The sequence below is a fragment of the Benincasa hispida genome, chromosome 9 (genome assembly GCF_009727055.1).
Source record: "Benincasa hispida cultivar B227 chromosome 9, ASM972705v1, whole genome shotgun sequence".
In the NCBI taxonomy this organism is placed as follows: domain Eukaryota; kingdom Viridiplantae; phylum Streptophyta; class Magnoliopsida; order Cucurbitales; family Cucurbitaceae; genus Benincasa; species Benincasa hispida.
In genome coordinates, this window is record NC_052357.1 from 83,381,883 (window position 1) to 83,394,848 (window position 12,966).

Consider the following 12,966-nt stretch of genomic DNA (forward strand, 5'->3'; position numbering starts at 1 on the left):
AATACTAATAATAAAAATAACGTATGACTTCAAGAAGTCGCTAACCAATTGGCTAATCAGACGGAGCCACGATGACGACAGAATGGTAATGTACGAGATGGGGCACACGGTCAACGGCAAGCCCACGACAAGTTGGAAGTTGAAATTTTTATGTCTCATTTTAAAGAATTCATATTTAAATATTGGAAAATTTTTAAAAATAGAAAAAATGTCAATCTATTTTTAAAAATAACAAAAAAAAAATACGGATAAATTTTTATCACTTCTATCAAATAATATTAGGATTTTATTATTTTTTGTAAATAATTTTTCTTATTTTTCTATTTTTAAAATCCCCTTTTAATATTTCTTTAACTAGTACATATTTATATAAACAAAGAGGAGAAAAATAAAAAGAAAACTCAAATGTACAATGCTGGAAATAAACGTAATGTTTATTATTATTGCATTAAAAAGCTTGACCATGGGGCTATAGCTGCTACGCTATACTATACAATAGTCGATGGGCGGGGGCTGGACTTGGTTTGTGAGAGAAGATTGACAATTATGGGCCTGGGCCTACATTTAGCATGTAAGTGTTGGGCCTTGGGCATAGTGATTGCAATCCCTTCTGTCATGTCCACCAATTGTTCACTAGGACGCTCCCATTCAAAGCATTGAATCAATGAGCCCAATACAAGCCCAATCATTCGTAGGCCCAATCCCTCTCCTGGACACCCCCTTCTACCCAACCCAAATGGCATCAAATTGAACCTGTAATTTTCACTTTCATGCCCGTTAAACCTGTCGGGGTCAAATTTTCTTGGGTGGGCCCAAATTTTGGGGTCGTTTTGAATGGCCCATATATTGATGTATAGCACAGTGCCACGTGGAATATGGTAGCCTCCAACAGAGCAGTCTTCTGATGATTCATGAGGTACTAGTAATGGAGCTGGAGGATACATCCGAAGGGTCTCGTTGATTATGCCACGTAGGTAGGGAAGGTGGGCCATGTCGGATTCGTCAATCGAACGTTCGTGGCCAACTTGATGGTCGATTTCGGTTTGTGCTTTCTTTAAAATTGTTGGATGGTTTAACAAAAGAGATAGAGCCCACTCCATTATGCTCCCTGATGTTTCTGTACCAGCTACTAACATAAGCTGTCCATGTACGCAATATATAATAATATTAGAATTGTGATGTGATATACGAGTCATAATATATGTTCATGAAATATTAACTTCAACATTTTTGTTAATGGTCAAATATTCATCTTTTTATCAGTCCCACAATATATGGGATAAAATTTAGAGATTCGAATTTCTTGATCATAATATATGTTTTAAGTCCGTTGAATTATGTTTTTGATTGAAATGCTATATAAAATTTGAAGGGAAATATACGTAGAAAAATATTCATAGAAATAGCATAATATAAATTAAACGTGCATTTATTATAATAATTGTATAGAAATTATTATTTTAATTTACAACCAAATTTCTGAGTTCCCAAGAAATTTATTATATGATATAATTATTATACACCCAAAGCCACTTACTACATGACAAAATTATCGTGTAAAATTATATTTCATATTGATTTTCATTTTAACGTGTTCATAGTTGTAATGTTTTTATTGGTTTTTGTTTTTCCCTAATATTTTAATATGAGTTGACTTACACCAAAACCGATGTCACATGTAGGTAGTTCATATGATATTGAAAATATTATATTAGCTAAACTTTATTAAAATTATAGAAAAAATATATCATTTTCAATCGTATAATTGTATCTATTAAACTTTAAAAAAAAATAAAAAATAAAAATATTTTTTTAAGAAAAGGATAAACTTTTAATGGGCTCTTAAACTTTTAATTGGTATCTAATTCCTCCACACTACCATTAATTTGTTTAGACTAATTGAAAATGATAAAATAAGAGAGAGAATTACTAGCATTAGTGCTCTGATAGTTTCATCATTATATTGTTCAGGTTCAGATTCTTGTAACTCTAATAATACTTCAATCATCGTCTTCTTCCTTCCATCACGAAATGAATCGTCGATTTCTGTCATTCTTCTTCTTCGATGTTGCTCAATTAAACTTTGCATCAAAGTGTCTCTTCGATTTTGACAATTCATCATATCTTTCTCCAAAGTTGAACCAAATCCCAACCATTTTATTAATGGAATAAAATCTCCTATATTAGATTTACCAGACAACCGAGTTGACTCAGCTTGTAACTCTCTAAATAATTTTGCCTCATCAACATCATCCACGTCATCTCCATAGAAACGTTTCCCAACAATCATCCTCAACATCAAGTTGAAAGTTAAATCGAAAAACTCATGCTTCATGTTAACTAATTGATTTTCACATTTCAACAACCGTTGAATCAAAGATCTAACCTCTTCCAAACGAACAATAGAAAGCATATGAAGGCGATGAGTGGACAAAATCTCAACGGTGCAGATTCGACGGAGGTTGCGCCAATGGTCCCCATAGGATGACCATACGAGATTCGTATTGTTGTACCCGAAACACTTGGATATGAGGAGACGAGGTCGGTTTGCAAAGACGATGTCGTTCTTAGTCAAACATTCTTCGGCTATAGAAGGAGACGACACGATCAGGATCGAGCGATACCCCAATCGGAGGAACACAACGGGACCGTAGCGGTGGGAGATGTTGTATAGAGAGCGGTATATGGGTTTTTTCAAGAGGTGGAGATGGCCAAGGATAGGTATTGATGGGAAAGGGGTGGGCGGGAGGTTTCTGATCTTGTGAAGGAAGTGCTCCGTTAATATATACAGTACAAGAAACAGTGGGATGTAAAGAAAGATAGCTCCTATAGCCATAGCCATGAGATTCAGTTTCGCTGTTCGTCTGAAGAATTGCTTAGAATTAGAAATTAAAGGAAAGACCTAAGCCAATTGGTCAATTAGATGAACCCAAAATGGTAATATATAACCAACCACTTGAGGCAGGATATGAAGGAAAGTTGAAAGCTCAACGAATCTCTAGCCTTAAGCCATTTGGCAACAACTTGAAAATTAAATAATAATAATAATAATAATTAATAAATAAATAAAAACAAACCATTTATTTTTAATATAATCGAGAGTAGATGATGCAAATTACAAACTTTATGGTTACCAATACACTCCTATGTCAATTAAGATATGTTCAATTTGACATAAAAAATGATATGATGTGAGAAAGATATCCTCATATTTATAGTGATCTTATGTGTGTGTATAATAAGCATTTCATTAATATTAATGGGCCTATATCATTCTATATTTTAGTATTGGTTGAGCTATATATCATTTGACTTCCTTTTTTTCACATTTGAGTGAGAAAAAAATTAGTTAACTATTAATTCTAAAATTTGCATGTTATATTATTAAAAACCATAAATTAACAATTATATCATGTACAGTATTAAACTTTTAAAAGTGAAATAATTCATTAAATCGAACATGATTCAATTGACATTCAAATATATTAGTAACTACAAGGTATATGGTTCAAATATCTTAATCTTAGTTGTACTTAAAAAAAAAAAAAAAAAAAAGTGAAATAATTCATTACAAAAAATGTAGATTTTTTTAAAAACAGATAATATATAAGAGATTTTTACATAAAAAAACCATCTTTAGGTCCTTGTTGAATGAGAAATTTTAGACCAATCACAAGTTGCCACGTCATTTACTAAATTAATGATGCAATTCAAAATCATTAAATTTGGGCTAGAGTTGACATATGTCCTGAATTGAAGTTGAAGACAAATTTCGATGACGTCACGTGGTTTTATCATGACCCTTGAATCAGATAAGATTAATTGGACCCAATTTGATATTATTATTTAGGTCAAAGTCCAACTAAGTCCAAAAATAGGCTGAATTTGACCCAAATGTCAAATCAGGCCTAAATTCGATTAATTGGGCCCAAAGGCCAAGCCCATGGATCAACCAAACCCAAGCCCACTTGTGAACTCTATAAATAGATAAATTCTCCTTATTTGGAGGGGTCAGCAATTCTATACTCCAGAAAAGCTTATAGAGAATTCTTTACAATCAGAAGTAAGATGCAAGCATTCTAAATACTGAAATCCTTTGAAGATACAAGCAATTCTACATTTAGAGAGTCCTTTGAAGATACAAGCAAATTTTACATCTAGAGAGTCCAAAGATAATTCATAAGTAGAAGGCTCCCAAGACTCCTAAAGCTGCACTCACTTCAATTCCACGAAATAAGTTTCTCTGGAAGCCTTGTGCGAACACTAATTCTCCAAGAGGATCAACAAGCCCAAATGCCGGTCTTCCAAGAAAATCAACAAGTCCAAAGACCGATCATCCAAGAAGATCAACAAGCCCAAAGGCTGATCATCCAAGAAAATCAACAAGTACAAAGACCAATCCTCCAAGAAGATCAACAAGCCTAAAGGTCGATCATCTAAGAAGATCATCAAGCCCAAAGGCCGATTATCCAAGAAGATCAACAAGCCCAAAGACCGATCACCTATCAACGAGCCCAAAGGCCGATCACCCAAGAAGATCAACGAGTCTAAAGGCCGATCAAGATAAATAAGCCCAAAGGCCGATCACCGAAGAAGATTAACAAGTGTAAAGGCCGATCGTTCAAGAAGATTAACTAGCTTAAAGTTTATAGTTTATTTTGAAAGCATTAAAATACTGTGTATTAGAGATTATACTCACTTTCCACAAAATTAATACAAATACAAAGTTCAAGTTCCACGAAATAAATTTCTTTTGAAATCTCGTGCGAATAGTCCTATATTTCAAAAATGAATTAAATTTGAATTTTTTCAAGAAAGACTTTTAATATTATTTTTGGACAAATTTACCATTTTTTATTATTTTTATTCTCGATTTTTATATATATTTATCTATTTTCAAAACTTTCTTAATGATGGAGAGAGAAGATTCAATTGGTATGATTTTTTGTCCTATTTTCAAATGGAGAGAGAAAATGTATTTATTTGTTGAGATTTTTTCATTTATTTAATTTAATTGGAGAGAGAAAATACATTTAATGAATTTTTTTTTCTATTTTCATTGGTTTCACCTTTTTTTCTACGGATTCATGGTTATTCATTTTGTTAGGAATTTTAAAATATTCTAACCAATATATGAAATATACCACAATATATAAATTCTTGATATAAATCACCATATAATGCATTTATTATGGAAAGAAAATGCATTTATTATGATTTTTTTCCTTTTTTGATTGTAGAGATAAAATGCATTTGATATATTTTTTTCATTTTTATTTAGAGAGAGAAAATGACATTTAATATGATTTTATTTTCCATTTCATTTTTCATGTTGTTTTTTGTTATTATGTGAAATATTTCATTGTTTGTTCACTTATACATATAATATATTCCGTTGTTTATTTGTACATGTCAATTTATTGGATTTTTTTTACAGATTAATGATTATTTTAAATATACCTTAGAACATTTTGATGGATTTATTATTATTTTAAATATACCTTAGAACATTTTGGTAGGCATTTGAAAATATTCTAACAAATATATAAATATACTATAATTTATAAATTAGAGATTGACTCAATGCTTAACATAAATCACAGTATAAATTATATGAAATATACTATAACATATAAAACTTCATAAATTTCATTTACACCACAATATATATATATATATTATAATACTATAAGTCTAAATAAAAAAGACTCATTTATATCAAATAAATTAATACATATATATCACAATAGATATCAAATTTCCTACAAAAACTAAAAAAAGTACACATATAACAGTATATATAAAAAAAATAGAAAAAAACAAAGTTCATCTTCATATAGGGGTTTATAAAAAATAACCATCCATCTTCATCTCTTTTTCTTCAGGTATGGTTGCCACGGATCTCTCTCCCCGTCATCGTTGATCAAATTTGCTCGCCTCGTCGTGCCGTCAATCGAATCTGCTCAACCTATCACTGTCAATTCACCCCACGTCGTCCACATCATCGATTTGTCCCAAGTCATTCGTGTCACCTCGTGTTAAGCCATCAATTCGCCCCACGCCATCATCTACCACCTACAAATCACATCGCCGGAAAGAGAAAAGAGAGGGAAGAGAAAGGAGAAAAGAGAGGGAATAAGAAGAAACGAGTGTGAATTATGGGAAAAGAATATATGAAATATATTATTAGGGGAGAGAGAACATATGCATGGAGGAGAGAGAACATACATGAGGGAGAGAAGTATGCATGGAGGAGAGAGAACTACATAAATAAATAAATAAATAACTAACTATATACATATATATATATATATATATAATATTATTGAGATTGGTGTCCTACTTCTCCTGGTAGTCTTGTAGTCTGTAAACACTCTATAAACATATAGTTATTAATAAAATAAGTGTTATTTTATAAGCATTTACTAAATCCAATAAACTAAGATCCAAAGTTATTTTATGTAACTCAAGCATGTATGTGGAGACATACAAGTGGATCGTGCCTTAAGTAATAACCTAAATAGTCTGTAGTGGATGGATAAAGGAGGGATACCTTATCCCGATGACACTACGGATACGAAATGATTGTCTCTTTATATAACGTCGTTGATAATTGAGACTTATATTTCACTAGAATGACCATAGGTGACATGACCTTAATCCTGAGTGAGTTGGGAACTCCTGCTCACGAGGGCGGTCCTTTGATTTGTATGGGTGAAAATGGCCAGATTGCCAACTCAACAAGCCTACCATTTTGGGGATTCGTCTGATTGGGGAGATGGGAACTCAACTACACAAGACGGAATTCACTCCTTCCCTGAAGTAGGGATAAGTAGATAAATTTCTCCCTTAAGAACTGACTCTGAGTCTTGAACATAGTGGCCACACCCTTTCCTAGCCCGAGAGAATTCAATCATAGTAGGACTATGACTTATTGTTCATTAGAGGAATCAGTGGTACTTAAGAAGTTAGATGTAACTAAAGAGGAAAAATGGTAAATTGGCCCAACTATAATTACAAGCGATTTGTGAAGGGTCATCGCACCATTGATTGATTATATGGACACAAAAGTATATATGTAGTGCAAAGAGTGCAATTTTTGATCTTTAGTGGAGTGTCCGACAGTTAACGGATGATGAATATCGTGGTTAAAAAGTTTAATCAATTATTCACGTACGGTTAGAGCTTCAAGCTATAGGTCCATGAGGTCCCCTTGGTTGCTCAATGGGTTCAAGTTGAGAATCAGATTTTGAGTTAGTTTATGTGTTCAAATTAACAAAAGGAAATTCAATTATATGTGATATAATTGATATGATGTATTTGATAGATTATCATTGGAAGAATTAATATAAATATGATTTATATTAAATACCATAAAATAAAAAAAGAACTATGGTTTATATGTTTTATATGATGAAATATTAAAACTATAGGTTATAAATATAATATGATAAGTTGGTTATTGTATTTATTTTAATATATTAATTATGTGATAATTAATTATTCTTTTTCTTTAATAACTGACTTAAGTGGGAGGTTTGCACGGTTATGGTAACTGTGAGATAAAAAGGAAAATAGTTTTCCAAATCGAATGATGATTCATTGAATCGGTATCACAAAAGAAAGGCTACTGAATAAAAAGGTTTTACTAAATGATAACATCTCACAGACTAAACAATTGAGTACCGAATTTATTATACGATCGTTACTACACGATCGAGTAGCAAGTCTATATGATAGGCTTCTTCTTACTACACAATCAAGTATCAAGTCTATATGATAGACTTCTTCCTTACTCAATCGTCTATCTCATTCATTCCTCTATCCAAAGTCACACAGAGTCCACAATTCCTAGATTCTCACAACGAGAATACCAAGGTAACTCTTGTGGTCGTGTTGTTGGTTGTTCTAATCGTTGCGCTCGAGTTCTTCTTTGGACGCATTGGAGATTGATTGAGGGATACTTGAAAAAAGAGTTCTTCAAAGGTTTGCATACTCTATCCCTTATTCATTTAAAGAAGCATTTTTGTAATTTATTGTTTATGCATAATCTCTTCCGTTAGACTGTAATTGTTTGGATTCTTACTTAGTGGAATTTGAAACGATCCGCTTCCGCTCACTGGTTCTCTATTTGGAGTTCCTTCGTGTGTGTGTATATATATATATAACATAGGTGCGAGCTAAATTGTAAATAGCTACTAATATTAGTGAAAATAGGGATGTCAATAGGTCTTTTTTTTTTTTTTTTTTTGTAAAAAGGTGAAATGTTCAAGACATTAACGTAATATGTGCCTATTCTTAAGGCCTTTTATGTAGAAACCCTTATATATAATTCTCTTACATGTATAGACTGGTTTAAATATAAATATTGACATGGTAGAGTATATTAGAGAAAAATGTTGAAATTCCATGGGTAGCATTGACTTTTCTTATTGTGAATAATTACATTAATTATAATTTTTTTTAAAGAAAAAAATTACTTCTATTAAGCCTCATGGACACTATATTTCATAGCCCATACAACAATATCATTAGCTACAAAATTAATTTTACGATTTATATGAATAAAGGAAAATTCTTGAAAACCCTTAGCAAGTGCCCAAATCTCCTCATATATACATTGAGCTTCACGAAGAAAACAACTCTATGATTTAGAATGTTTAATGTCGTTGAACAATCAGACTCAATGATGACCTTGAGAAAACCCATTTTAAGAGAAAGATGCACACCCTCTAAAATGGCTTTCAACTCTAAAGAAGAGGATTGAAAACTATATTCAAACAATATTAGGCGATAGCTTTGAGATCTCCATTAAAATCTCAACAAACAATCCCAATACCCATTAAGGAGCATTTCTGACTCCATTACTTTAATCGTTCTAAATGGAGGCTTCAACCACTTTAGGTCAGTAAAAGATTGAATTCATTTTGAAGAATTTGAAATGATATCGATGGGATCTTACCTCCTAATATCTTTTTCAAATAATTTTGAACTCACATGGCTCGACACTTAACATTTGTGATGGAGTGACTACGAATGGTTCTATTATGATCAGATCGGATTGCCCAACACGTAATAGTAAAAAGAGCTAAATCATCTTAAGTCGATATATGAATCCATTGGTCAACAAAGCTAAGATTAAAGTCTTCAAACACACCTAGGCAATTAAAGATCATCAACCATATGGTAACTGCTTTAGGACAACAAAAAAGAAAATGATCAATATATTCTTCTTCTTCATTGCACAAACGACAGAGAGGTACCATGTTTAAGCCTTTTCGTTTAAGTTCAACTATTGTTGGAAGGACATTACGAATAGCCCTCCATAAAAAAATGTTTAAATTTTGGAGGAATTCTTAGTTTCAAAAGTAATGCCAAATATGAGCCATTGAATCTTTGCTAGATGATTATGCATCCATAATCTTCTTCATAAAGAGTCGTTAGCGATTTTTAACTGTATAAATTCTAGTTTTTTCAAGCGCCATATAATTTTTTCTGGAATATTGATATTTATTGGAATATTCTTGGTACAAGTAACATTGTCTTCACTCAAATTTTCATCCAGTTTGATCACATTCCATGCCCCATTTGGGAGAATAAAATCAGAAACTCTACGACTTGCTAAAAGGGATTAAAACAAATAGATTTAAAGGTGATGGGACAAGGGATCCAAGGATCAGTGAACATATTGATAGAACCACATTTACTAATTCTAAAGTGCAACCCCTTGATTAATAAGTCTCTTCCTCAACGTAGACTTTTTCAAATAACACAAGAGTCTAAAGTACAGTTAGCTTCCAAAATTGATTCATTTGGGAAATATATACTCTTCAAAACCTTTGAAACTAAAATATTCGAATTCTCTATAATTCTCCAAACTTTCTTGGTGACAAGAGCCTAATTAAACCTTTGTAAGTCTCGAAAATTTACACCACCAAAAGCTTTGGGAAGACACATTCTTGTCCAACTCATCCAATGAGTCTTCCTATTATTAAAATCAGAACCCCACCAAAACCTTGAAAAGGATCTTGTAATATCACAACAAAACTTATTTGGTAGTATAAACAAACTCATGAAGACGATAAGTCTCCCATTGTAGCAGAAAAAGAAACCTAATTCTTCATTATCTAGATTTCTTTTAACGTCGAGACTTATTGCTCTGATACCATAAAATGTTTCAAAAGGACATAGGGAATTGATCACAAAATGAGGAGAAATCTTATTGATGAAGTGATCAACACACTAATCATTATATAGTAGATCAACGTGTGAAAAGAAAATAATCAACCTGTACAACTAAATAAAAAAATGTAAACAGATTTTTTCTAAGTTATAACTAATACATAATATATAATTTTCCAGCTTAAACAACTATTCTTTCAAAGGGTGAAATATGGGAAAATTATCGGTTTTGACCCAAAAAACTTTTTTCCCATTCAAAATAACCTCATCTTTAAAATCTACTTTTTTTAAACTCTTTTTCCAAAGTTTCAAAACTTTAAGTGGAGGGATCCACCACGTAAAAAGACAATTTTGTCCCTCAATAAATGATCATTCAATTGCCTTGAATTTGAAATCACCTAACTTACCTAGCTTACATATCTTAAAATAGAAACTTCAATCTTTATTTTCATTTTGTTTTCAATAGTAGAAATGCTTGATGTGAGGTGAAGATCCCAACTTCAGAGGAATAATCCTTTTCAGATGGTCCCGAATTCAGAGGAACAATTTCTTTCCTTTTTTAAAGTTTCAAAAGAGACAGGCATGTTGAAAAGTAGTTTTTTATTTTTTTAAAAAAAAGTCATGAAAATGAAGCCAAAAAATTACTTTTTAAAGAAAGTTCTCAATAAGCAACGAAATTCTTACCTTTTTTTCCACTTGTATACGTTATAAAGGAGAATTGTTACGGTTGAGAGAAAATTGAAAAGTGAAAAGTACTAGAACATGATTGAACGTGGGAAAGTTATTACTAATGTTCTGTGATTTGTCTCGTGAAGTTTAAAGCAGATGTCTTGTGAAGTTGTCTTTCTCATGAAGATGACTTTGTCTAACTTTACGTGGCAACTCTTTTGTTCAACTTTTGTCTTGTTATTGCGAAACTTTTTCCAATGTCGTTTAATTCCCAAAAAGATCCGCAAATCAAAAGAAAATTTGTAAAGATCATCGAACTACTCCTATTACTACAAAAATGTAGCAATAGTGGTAAGTATAGGGTCGAACCACAGAGAGGCCAAAAATTAAATCTCTCCTAAGTTAAATTTGACTTTGAAAAACAATAAAAACGGGATTTTGATTTTTTAAAATTGAAAACATGCAAGAAATTAAAATGCGACATATAAATGTAAACTAGCATTAGTCTATCTAGTTTCTAGAGTCATACAATGTAGTTTTTATCCTTTCCTTTTGTAACTTACACATGTAACTGATTTATGCGTGCACATCAACTCACTCGATGTGATCTAACTAGCCTCTATAAAGGCGGACGACTAGCAAGGATCAAACTTAGGGAGTGTCCTAAACATCATTTGAGGCTGGAAAGGCCATACCCCAACTAATCTATATGTTCCTAAATCCTATTGGGTTCGATAGCATCCATATAGAATTTTTTAAAAAAATGTGCATTATGAACAAGAATTCTATTGTGTTGATTAATTTTCAGGAAAGCCATATTCAATTAACCAATTTTATCTTCGAACCTAGCAATTCATGCATCCTAGGAATAACCATCAAATACACAATTAACTAATGCTACTTGATTTATTTTAGCTAGACATTCAAGTAAGAACGGGATGTAACTAAAAAAACGATTAGCCATGCACGATTATGCGTGAACAATCAACCTCACAAGCATGCTTTTAGAAATTAAATCGAATTCAAAGAAAACACAAATTTAACATGTCATTCATTCAAAACACATAATTCTCAAGAAATAGTAAGGAATTAAAACTCCAAAAGCTAGATAGAAAATCCTTACCTCGAAAAATCCGTAGACAAATCGAAGAGAAAAATCCAATCTATATTTAACGATCCAAAATAAAGTAAAATCCTAACCTATTGATGCTGAAAAAATAAGGGGAATGGAAGAAAACTAGGCCTCTCCTCGGCCTCCATAAAAAAAAAAAAAAAAAAAAAAAAAAAAAAAAAGAAAACCCTTTAACCTAGACAGAAGAGAGAACTTATAGAAATCGATCGCAGTGTTGCAACCCCATGAATAGCGTTGCAACGCTGCCCTGTGTATGGGTTGAAAAAGAGACGCACGTGCGGACGACTGGGTAGCGTCTAAGGATCTAGAGCATTTCAACGTTGATGGCAACGTTGCAATATTGCCTTGCGAATGCAACTACTGCCTTACAGTGTGGGGCGAGCATTGGGCTTAGACATGTAACGAGCGTTGCAACGCTCTAATAGAGGCATTTCGGTCATTTTCACTTTTTTGAAGCCATGATGCTCAAATCAATTCCAATTTGCTTTAAATCGACCTATTTAGCTCCAAATGCTCGACTCTACCTCTTGGTTGCTTGGTACCTGATAACATGCAGAAATGCATGTCATTTTAGGCCTTTTACTTAGAATTAAAAAGGTTGTTAAGCAGAATATGCGACAATTGTGTTAGGAATTCATGAGAAAATGAGCTTGCGTCGATTAACATTAAAGAATATTGGCTAACCCGTTATTATGCATTATTATGCGTACAATGTTCTATTTTTGTAGCTAATGCATAAAGTGGACGCAACTGCGGAAGCCGGACCACCGCATAGATGACAGCATGCAGAGAAACTCTCCATCGCAAAGGCAAACGCGTCGATCAATGCATGGATGTTGCGGTAATCAGTCGTATGTGTCCATCACATGAGAGTTGCACTCGTTAAGCGATTGCGGTCATCGTGTAGAGTTGCGGTATTTAGCGGTTGCGGCTACGTGATAATGCATGATAAAGGGATCAACGCAAGGTTAGAGGAATAAACG

General features: G+C 32.5%; 1 protein-coding gene across 1 annotated transcript; it reads right to left on the reverse strand.

Moving 5' to 3' along the window:
* Positions 1–488: 488 nt before the first annotated feature.
* LOC120084943 (cytochrome P450 81Q32-like) lies at positions 489–12,423 on the reverse strand. Its single transcript, XM_039040755.1, has 3 exons — positions 12,353–12,423; positions 1,931–2,864; positions 489–1,139 (listed from the first exon to the last, which is right to left on the reverse strand). The coding sequence occupies exons 1-3, from the start codon at positions 12,421–12,423 to the stop codon at positions 489–491; spliced, it is 1,656 nt and encodes a 551-aa protein (XP_038896683.1).
* Between the last annotated feature and the right edge of the window lie 543 nt (positions 12,424–12,966).

Excerpts from the sequence above, each read along its gene's own strand:
- LOC120084943 (XM_039040755.1), bottom strand. The coding sequence starts at position 12,423 with ATGACCGAAATGCCTCTATTAGAGCGTTGCAACGCTCGTTACATGTCT. Across the intron at positions 2,865-12,352 it reads CCCAATGCTCGCCCCACACT|ACGAACAGCGAAACTGAATC; the intron begins GTAAGGCAGTAG and ends GCAATTCTTCAG. Across the intron at positions 1,140-1,930 it reads CTATCAGAGCACTAATGCTA|CTTATGTTAGTAGCTGGTAC; the intron begins GTAATTCTCTCT and ends GTACATGGACAG.